The following is a 10,658-nucleotide window of genomic DNA, read 5'->3' as shown; positions in this document are numbered from 1 at the left end:
ACTGGTAGACAGGAAGGACCATGGGAATTCCCAGACACATGCACATCCTTAGGGTGTTACACGCTTTACTAGCTAGAGTTATCAGCAACATTATGTTGTGCAAACGTGTTACGTGAACAGGAAATTATTATACTGCCATTGCTCAGACTACTTCAAATTTTAGTCACTAAAAAGAGGGCCAACATCCTCTTTTCAAAATATCTTTCCATTATTAAACATGCAGCGATTGCTGCAAAACATTGTTTCCTCAAATAGCTGCTCAAAGCAGATATTTTTAACTTCCATCAAGTGTTTTTGTATCACACATTACCTAATAGTTTACTCCACTGTAATGATACATGGTTATGAGGAAAAATGTATCTCTTGTAGGAACAGCTAGTAGAATGATAACTCTTTTTTATTGCATGAATATTATCAAAGTACAGTAGCTATCCCATAAATTTGCCCATAATGTGGTGGACTAGGAATACTGTTGTTCTGTTGTTTAATCACAACAGATAAGGAACACTCCTTGGTTGATGTGCAAAGATTAAAATAAATCAATGCTGCAACAATATCTAGACATTTACGTAAATTTTTCTTTACATAGGCCTCAATGCCTGCTACAAAAGTAATACTGTATCTCGTTTTACCTAACACCACAAAAACATTTTACAAAATAACATTGCTTATAAGCTGCATTAGAATTCCCTATAAGCATTGTGACCAAATTGATGAGTTGTTATTACAGAAGCAGTGTTATTACTTGGAAAGAAGTCTCAGAAGAATGCAGTTCTTAAATCTAATCTTAGAAATGGAACAAAATTAACTTTAGTGACAATATTACAAAATTAGTGAATATTGACTGTACTGCTGTTATAGGAAAACTGTTTCTTCTTTCACTTTAAATGATCAATGGAAACATCAAGGCAAAGTGATTAAAAATTGTATGAAACTATATATTGATACCTGAAGTGCCAGGAGGCAAATGGATGGACCGCTGAAGCAAAGTAGGGCTGGCCAATGACATGGAGCTGTCAGGCTTCTGTTTTAGAGCCCAGATGCTCTAACCAGCTGAATGTCACGCGTATGTGCAGGATACGGTCTTACAAGAGAGTCTGATATAATATATAACAATATTCTACATCTCTTTGGATAATGGGGAAAATTAAAATGTCATGGAAAAGACTGTAGATTTCAGGGTTCCTCTCTTTGAAAGAGTAGCATATAATGTTGGATCCCAGGAATTCTTTATAGAGTTGTAATTATTTCTCTAGCTATTCAACGTTTAATTAGGGTTTGCAGAACTGGATCACTGTTCTTAGCAAATATTTCAGCTGTTGGGCTCTTATCCTGTAAACAGTTGTGCCTATAAGGATGAGTACAAAAGTGCTATGAGTTAGAGCTGCTCATCTGAGAGTGTTTCTCATATGCGGCCTTGGTGCTGATTCAGTGTAACTTTAATTAAGATGAATAAACTGTTTACGTAAATCATGCCATCGCATATTCTGTAACTCTGTCACTGACTGCTGGTTCCACAGCTGCATTCCACTCACTGTTGATTTTCTTCTCATGAGTAATTCAGGTGAAACTGTAATTGAGCAGGTAATTTATGAGAAGTCTCTGTAAAAACATGGAGGTAAACCAAAGGCAGTATAAAGAATAAGTCAGATAAATAGTAGACATCTTGTGGGCCATTATCTGACTCAACGTGACCAGCCGCATACAGATTTTTTAAGCTTGCTGTTCAGACATCGGTGTTTATAGAGCAGACTGTTGATTCTTTGGCCAAGGAGACTACTGGCACTAAGCAAATAGGTAGTCACCTTTCCTCCCGCTATTAACAGGCTGACCACAGCAGGTTGTTCAGTATTCTCTTTTCAAGCAATGAGGATGCCACGTCTTTGAGACTTTTTTAATGTGCATTGCAGTGGAACTTTGAATCTTATCCATTTTTATAAAATTATGCAGAAACACATTATTACACATGAAGAACCTTATCCTGGAACTCCTGACTAAAGTGGTGATTATTCTTATGACTAGTGATTGAAGTAATAGGCCACACTGTGCAGTGAATATAATGAAGTCCACAAATAGCCTAATAACTTGAGCAGATTCTCTGCTGGCTGCCCGTGGTGTGGTTGGGAGCATTAGGGTTGAATAGATTAGATGATCTAATGACTCTATATAAAACCTGTGCTATTTGTAAGGAAAGAAAAAAAAAACAAAAAAAACAAAACCCAAGAAAATATATGCTGATGTCTAAGCCTCACTATACAATAACAGGTTTTGTTTTAAACAGACAACCATAAAATTCCCAGCCTGTCTTTGGAGAAGCATTTTAAATGTTGGCATTAACAAAGCACTTACTTTTCTGCCTCCAGATCAAATGAATGCTTTAAACTGAAAGAGGGTAGATTTAGATTAGATATAAGGACGAAATTCTCCACTATGGGGGTGGTGAGACACTGGAAGAGGCTGCCCAGAGAAGTTGTGGATGCCCCATCCCTGGAGGTGTTCCAGGCCAGGCTGGATGGGGCTTTGAGCAACCCGGTCTAGTGGAAGATGTCCCTGCCCAGGGCAGGAGGTGGGAACTGGGTCATCTTTAAGGTCCTTCCAACCCAAACCATTCTATGAGTCTGTAAAATACAGACAGAATTGTTTGTGCTTTTAAACCTCCATGCAATAAATGTATAGCAAATCCACGGAATTAGTCTTAAGTAGTCACTAGAGGAACCAGTGAGAAGCAGTGCCCAGAAAGTCCAAAACTGAAAGCACCAACAGAATCGCACTTAAGGCACGTAGAAGGCAGTGTCAAGCCAGCGATGCTCTATGGGCTTACCGCCTGAGTTCGCAGCCCTCCTGCTGCCGGCAGCGAGCAGGGCTGGCAGCGCTGCCCGGGGGTGACATCGTGTGGGGGAACGCAGCACTTCCCACAGGGACTCGTCTCAAACCTGCAGTCCAAGCTGTCTCTCTGGGTTCGACATGATTATTTTCCGTTGGCAAACATTCGGTAGCTGAATCCATTAATGCAAATTGCCCTTAAAAGGACTAAACTATCAATGGAGGATCTTGTGCTGGCACAAAAAACTTCAGTCTAGTCCTCGTAATGAATCTGCTGCTTATCTAGAGTTGATAAAAACCACACTTGTGTGATTTCCACCCAGTTAATGAAAACCTCTCACCCTTTTCACTCAGAACTAGACTTGACTGTGTAGGTCACAGGTATTTCTACAGACTCCATGTGGTCCAGCTTGATGTCTGTTTGATTTAGGTTTATCCCAGGTTATTCCATTTTCTTTGCTGCTCTCAAGAATGCCTTCCATTTCCGTAATTTACAGAACAAGCCACCCTTCTCCGACCTTACAAATCCACATCTTTCAACTTTTCAATTTCTCTGAAATTCAAGTGCTTAATTCCTTCCCTGGGTATTTTTTGGAGTGTTGTGAAGAGCAATGCAATCACTTCTCTGTATTGATGCACTCAAATGTACTGGCATGTCTACTCGTTGGACTGGAGAGGGACATTAACAGTCCTGAACAATAGAAGTGGTTCCAGCTCAAGCTCTTCCATCTTATGGCCATTTGCCAGTCAGAACACTAAGTAAGAACACTGTAATTCTGCCACCCCACAAAGCTACAGCTTTAGGTACTGTTTCTTGTTTGGGTTGGTTTATAAAGCACCATCTAATCCTGAAACACTGATCCTCTTGCTCTGTTCTAAAACCTTGAAATGAGTCAGCTCTAAAGTTTAGTATCAGACTCAGCTCAGCAAATACACTCAAAACACTTTCCGAGGGTCAGACTGTACTTTAGCTTGTGTATTGGCAGGGATGAAAGGGCTCTTTGTGCAGATCTCTGCTTGCTGGTGTGGAAAGTGGAACAAACTAACTTTCTGGCATTATACTCCTTCCTTGAATGATTCATATGGTTGGTAAATCACAGGAGGGGTGGTCGTTAGCAATAGTAAGCTAAAGCTATATAGCTGGGCTATAAGATGTGCACACTCTATTCTTCTACATCCTCGGATAATCTACTCAATAATCAATATTCTGAAATAAAAATAGAGCTCCTCAATGCATTGGAGATATCAGGAAGAAGGTGGGATTGATGTTCATTGGAAGCTGGAAATAAGTGGCTTGTTAACTGGTTATTAACTTCTTGAATTCAAGTGACATTTAAGGCTGAGAAGTGGAGCATATCAAAAATCATCAAATTACTAGAAAAAATAGTTCAATTTATCTTTTGTGCATTTTCATCATTATACGGATAACAGAGTAGTTAATTTTCCAGTTGTAAACATATTATCAGGTGGGATTTTCCAGATGAGCAAACCAAAAGGCTAGCATGGAATATCATAAAGACACTAGTTCAAGTCATCAAAAGGATTGGATTCCCTGGCTCCACAGGCCAGACCTCTGCCCGCGGATCCAGCGGAGTAACTTCACAGCACCAGCAGGTTGATCAGAAAGCTGGCAGGGTGATGTGAGGTGTTAGTCAGGCCGGAGTGCGACAGGATGCTTTCAAGCCAGCGTTGTGGGCATTTGCTGGCAGCAGAGGAAAGGCAATACTCCAGCTATGAAAGGGAGCGGTAGCAGATCCGGATTCCTTTGCTCATTCCCCTCAGTCTTAAGCATTTATGTACCTTCGGGACTTGCGCAATTGCCTGTTTAATCCCCAGATACCCTCCCCTCCAATCCGGCATGCTGTCCCTCGCCAGCCAGTCCTCTGTCCACCTCCTCTCTCTGCCTGTCCCCTACTGTCACAGCCTTCCATTTTCCTTTAAGACTTCTGTTTCTAGTGTCTTTGCTCAGTCAGTCGCAGTTACTGGGGTTCAACAGCGGCATAATGGCCCGCTGTGTACAGCATTAAGTTAAATGCTTTAATGATCCTTCCTGATACTGGCCTTTATGAATCCCCTAATCTTTCTCAGAGAGCTCCTAGGCCCTGCTTGCCTTCTTAACTAAGGTATTCCTTATCAACTCCAAGGGATGAAGTTTCTCGGACATGAGAAAAGGCAGAAAGCACTTCTTTCTCCTTGTCCATTAAAAATCTCTGATCCAAATCACCTATAAGAATTCCCTTGCTACTACCCAGAACAGAGACACCATAATGTCTGCTTCTCTAATTTCATTCTTAGAAATGACTGAATAATTTGTGCTGAAGTTGTCCAAAAACCTTCAGCACCTGCCGTGAGAAATTTCAGACTGACGGGTTCAAGTGAGGCAAAGTCATAAACACCAGCTCTTAGAGTGGAAATTGTCAGAGAACCTGACGAGCAGCTTGAACATAATAGGTGGCATTATATTCAGTCTCTGGGTGTTTCAGTTCGGGATAATCCAAATAACATAGCTCCATATGGACAATAGTGCCTACTTGCTAAGCTGCTGTACGTAAGCAAGATCATTTGAGAGTAATGGAAATTTTGCTCAGCTGCACCTTCTTTAACTAAGCAGAAAATATTGGCTTTTAGGTTGACTTTCTCAATTGCTGTGTCCTGCTATTAAAGTAATTGGTCTCCGTTCCTTGCCTGACCCAGAAGGGGGTACAGATGAGGGTAGCCGTCTCACTTAACCAGTCTAGCAAGGAACTGTCATGCTTCCATTTAAGACCTTCCTCTCCCAACCCAAATTCCTGCCCCAGTTTTTACCAGGTAAGAAAGTTTCTTGGTACGAAAGTGGAGCCTTAAGTGCAGGCAGCACCAAGATTCATTCTCTGTGAATTAACATGCTCATAAGAAATAATAAGAACCCTGTGATTAAAGCAGAGGCTTGGAGTCAGGAAATGAGTTTATGTCTGGTTTTCTTGTATATATTCTGGGTGACTGTGAAAAACAAAGAATTGAAACTAGAGAAAAATGCCCATGAGTTTTCTCAGCTGCAGTATTTCTGTTGCCGATGCTGATGAACATGTCTGAAGATGAGTAACATGTAAAAAACTACAAGTAGTTTTGACCATGTTAATGTTTATCATCTCCCTTCCTGTGGTTGCCACACCACAACACACCAGGCAAGCTGAATGGTTACTGTCTTAATTCACAACTAAATCACTGTGAGTGCCTGGGTACTCCAGGATTTTAAGTATTTTTTGCCTTTACAAGGAACATTACATACTGGAGAGAGCAGTGAAGATTCATATGTGGATGTGGACCCTCGTGATACTAATCTCCCACAAATGTGGCTGTAGTTGGATACAAGACTTCGATGAAGCATATTATAAGGTCAGCATCTTGTGACCTGGGGATCAAGACCGAAGGCTCCAACCTGGGCTTCTCAACAGAGAGAGAGCACAAGCCTGCATACGCCTCTCCGGCCAAGGCATTAGTGCTCTCATAAAAGGAAATCTTGGCAATTTGGGCACTTGCAGGACTGGACAAATAACAAACAAGAGCTTTGGTATTACATTTTGGATGTGGATGCTTAAATCCCTTACCTGTTCTGAGCCATGCTTCCTGGTGTTCTCCTCACCCGTAGCAGGAAAATCCCCATTTCTGCACGCCGGCACCACGGCACAAACCCACCCCAAACGCTGCGCGGTAACTCGAAACAAGCCGCAGAGCGCCACCTAGTGACACACCGTAAAATTACTCATCTCTTACTAAGTGGAATGTTTTACTTGATCATGTTTGAAATTCAGAAAAAAACCCTACTACAATTAAAATATTTGATTTACAGTTTTTTTTTTAAAAAAATCCTATTCTAATCCTGAATTATTTTCTGTCAAGTATAAGATAACTTTTCCTAGGCTGGTAGAAGGAATACAAGGCGTATGATTGATACTTCTTGGTAAAAGCAGGCCTTACTCCTGGTTACAGTGTTTTCCCATGAACTTCAGTTGCTTGGAATCTGGATTTTATTAAAAATATTCGTTCCACTTGCTCTTTTCCTTTATTCACAGTAAGAACGCAACACAAAGCTTAAGGAGAATCATTCAAAAAGGGCCAGATCAATAATGAAAGTTAATATTAGCATGTGATGACAGCAAGCCATCAAATTCTAATATCAGCCTTCATCATTGGCATTGTTCTTTTCGGATGATTTTTCTTGATCAGATAATGAGGTTACTCTCTGTCTAGGTTAAAAGTGATTAATAATTCTGGATATTTTTTAATATAATTAAAATACTAAACTTCTCTTACAGAAAAAGTTAAGTTTCACACAAAAATACACATTTGTGTTTCAAGGGAAAATTACATTTTTCACATATTTTTAAAATTCAATAGCGCAAAGTGAATTTTATTCTAAATTTCACACAAATTATGAAAATTCTCAACAAACTGGTGAATAATGAGCATTAAAAGGTAAAATGCTGATAAAGGCAAGAACTGTGAGTTGGCTGGAAACTAAATTCTTTAATACATCCTTTGTAAGACACAGAGTTTTTAGAAATCTTTCCTATCCTGTCTTCTCAGGACCCCTTCTTGCGGAGGGGTCGGTAAGTTTAAATCAGTCTTGTACAGAGCTCTGTTAAATCCGTTAAAAAGTAAATTTCAGAAACATGGCAATAGTTAACTTCTTTTGAAAAATGTGGTTATTTCCAGGTAGCTTAGAAGGACTATGATGTGCTCTGGGGCAGAGATTCATTCTTTTCTTTTTAAATTCCGGTTTCTGATATTACCAATTTACTTACACGTATGCTAGTTTGTGACCAAAGTTGCACTCTGCATTTTCACTTGAGAACTGGAATAAGTTCTTTTTTCTAAGCTAAACCAGCCTAGTGCTCTGTCTCCTGTATAAGATGGACCAATTCTTAAACAGCTTTCCAAAACGGCTTCAATTTAATTCCATTTTATTGCAGTTGAAGATGTTGTATTACTTCTTCAAGAGTTTCCCATTGACTGTCAGGAAGGGAATAAAAACATCCTTTTATTATCTTTTCAATTTGTAGTATTAATTTCCTCTAGATAATTGAGCTGAACTTAGGGAACATACACATAAAAAGGCAACAGGGACAGCACTGAGAAAACAGGTTATTAAAAGCGGCTAATGATTTCTGCATGGTTGTTCAGCCTGGAGAAGAGAAGGCTCCCGGGAAACCTCATTGCGGCCTTCCAGTACTTAAAGGTGCCTACAGGGAAGATGGGGAGGGACTCTTTATCAGGGAGTGGAGCAATAGGATGAGTAGTAAGGGTTTTAAACTGAAGGAGAGCAGATTTAGATTAGGTATCAGGAAGAAATTGTTCACTATGAGGGTGGTGAGACACTAGAACAGGTTGCCCAGAGAAGCTGTGGATGCCCCATCCCTGGAAGTGTTCAAGGCCAGGCTGGATGGGGCTTTGAGCAGCCTGGTCTAGTGGTTGGTGTCCCTGCCCAGGGCAGCGGGGTGGGACCTAGATGGTCTTTAAGGTCCCTTCCGACCCGAACCATTCTGTGATTCTCTGATTCACTGGTCATTCAGGTCACTGCTCTCATTCCGTGTGGCTACTCCGGAGCACACTAAATATATCTGGGCACCCATGAGAGGTAATTACGGTCCGACATAAGACGTCAGCGTCGCGGCAGTCCCCGAGCGCTTCTTGCCCCGGCCAACGCCACCCATCCAACTACCCAGGGAAATTAATTGCGGGAACGCAGGGCTGCCAGGCTCCGCCCGCCCTGCCGCCCCCGGCCCGCCGCCGTTTCGGGGGGAGAAATGCCGTTTTCCCCCTCAAAGGCGGCTGCCCGGCGGCTGCGCGGGGAGCGGCGGGGACGGGGCTGGCAGTGCCCGGCGGCGGCGGCGGCGGCAGGAGGAGCTGCCACCGCCCGCCCCCCGCCCAGCCCGGCACCGCCCGCCGCCCCCCCGCAGCCCGGGGGCCCGGCGCGCCCCGGGGGAGCATGGAGCGGCGCGGGGGGCGGCAGCAGGTGGGCGGCGGGGCTGGGCCGGTGCGGTGCGGTGCGGTGCGGTGCGGTGCGGTGCGGTGGGAGCGCAGCGCGCCGCGGAGGTGCCGCGCAGCCGTTTGCGGGCAGAGAGAGCGCGGGTGCGTGGCGTTGTACGGGCAAGGTTGTGCGCTTTCAGAAATCGCAGTCGTTCGAAAGTGGATTTGAATTTCACAGGCAGTTTGTTGTGTTCTTCTCCCTTGTCTTTCTTTGTTCCATTGAGGATTCCGGAGGTGGTGTTTCTGAACGGAGGGAATGGAGACCGGTGGTTGACAGGAAGTGCACGGACACACCCTGGTTGCTCCTCTTCTTTCTTTTCTGGGCTGGTTTGGTAAGCATGCTTTTTCTTTTTTTTTTTTGCTGAAAGAAAAGTCAGATCCAAAGTTAGTGGGGTTCTGCACAGCGCTACGCTAAATCTAAAGCGAAATTATCACAAGCACAGGGTTGCACTGGGACAGAAGTGACCTTTGCAGCCGTGCACTGCTTTATTGCAGCCTTCCACAGACGTTGAAGTCCTGACCATATGCTTTAGAGGCCCTGCGTGCCCGGCGCTGGCTCATTTAGAATTGGCTTTTTTTGTCAATTAGTCCAGGCTCTGACTGAGCTCTTATTTCCACTTTTTCATTGTAGTCTTGTTATCTTGCAACGTCTGTCTCAAGTTAGATCAAGCCACTGTCTGTCCTGTGTTTAGAACAGCATGCAACAGGCTTTGTCTTTCTTAAGTATGAATGTCTTTTTCATGATCTGAGGCTACTCACGATTCTCGTGAATACACTATTAATCTGTTTTCAATTCAGTTCCTAATAACTCTTTTAATGGAAGCTAATGCGGAGGAATACATCTGCGTTTTGAACACCACATAAGCTGAAGCTGACCTTTGTGAACAGGATAGCCTCTTTTACATGCTGTCTTATGCTTAGCGCTTCGATCAGTGGAGGGAATGCAAAAAATTAAACCTATAAAATGGTGAGGATTTAGGATTTTGGTTTGTTTTCTGTCACTGTTTTTTTTGCTCAGTTTCTGTGAAACAGCTTATTGCACACATGTATTTGTTTTCTTTTTTTTGATCTTATTTTTAGAAGATGAAAAAATTTTTGGTGACACTGATTTGTTCACATAGTGAAAAAAGTTGAAACTGCATTAGTAAACTCAGTGGAAACGCGTTATCGCTGGCATTTATAGACACACCCCTTCAGCAATCATACAGCCGTCTATTACTTAACAATATTTATGGCTTTTATCCATCATTCTGCACTTAAAAAAATTAATTCACATGTACTGATGGCAATGGACCTGAAACATCCATCTTTAGAAGGAATACCAGGATTTTTCCGAAAGCGTATTTCAAGTCAAATTAGAATGCCAGCTCATTTCTCCTTTTTCCTCTGGGAACAATTTAATTATTAACAAATATCTGCTATGTAAATAAACTGGATCTGGAAATATTTTGTTATCGTAACAAATTGTCACAAGTAGTATGTCAACTTTAATTGTGGAGTCTCTACAAAGATCTCCATATTGAGACAGCATTAACATGCAGTCGTAATTTTAAAAAAAATATTATTTAACTATTTACACTGCAAACATGTAAGTGAAAATGAGGCTACATTGGGGACTAAGGAAGCACGTACTTAAATGTTGTTTATGAGACTCAGTTTTTGCCCAGATTTTAGTCACAAGTGTTAAATGTAGAATAACAAATAAAGGCTCTAAGTCCTTTAAGAAAGCAGTTGTGCTGGATCTGATATGTGCAATCTGTCTCCAGCACAGCTGATCTCCAGCAAAGTCATAGTGGCTAATGTGGGACTGAGGAGACGTGCTGCTG

At 42.1% G+C, this 10,658-nt stretch overlaps 1 protein-coding gene across 1 annotated transcript in view; it reads left to right on the top strand.

Moving 5' to 3' along the window:
• Window positions 1-8,741: 8,741 nt before the first annotated feature.
• The window catches only part of SLC44A3 (solute carrier family 44 member 3), a 40,997-nt gene continuing 39,080 nt past the window's right edge, over window positions 8,742-10,658 (top strand). Inside the window, exons 1-2 of the mRNA XM_054211939.1 lie at window positions 8,742-8,818; window positions 9,057-9,164. Of these exons, the coding sequence (XP_054067914.1) occupies window positions 8,792-8,818; window positions 9,057-9,164 (135 nt within the window). The 5' untranslated portion in view covers window positions 8,742-8,791. The remainder of the gene's footprint in view (window positions 8,819-9,056; window positions 9,165-10,658) is intronic.

Source organism: Rissa tridactyla, chromosome 8, assembly GCF_028500815.1.
Source record: "Rissa tridactyla isolate bRisTri1 chromosome 8, bRisTri1.patW.cur.20221130, whole genome shotgun sequence".
In the NCBI taxonomy this organism is placed as follows: Eukaryota; Metazoa; Chordata; class Aves; order Charadriiformes; family Laridae; genus Rissa; species Rissa tridactyla.
This window is presented reverse-complemented; position numbering and strand designations above follow the sequence as displayed.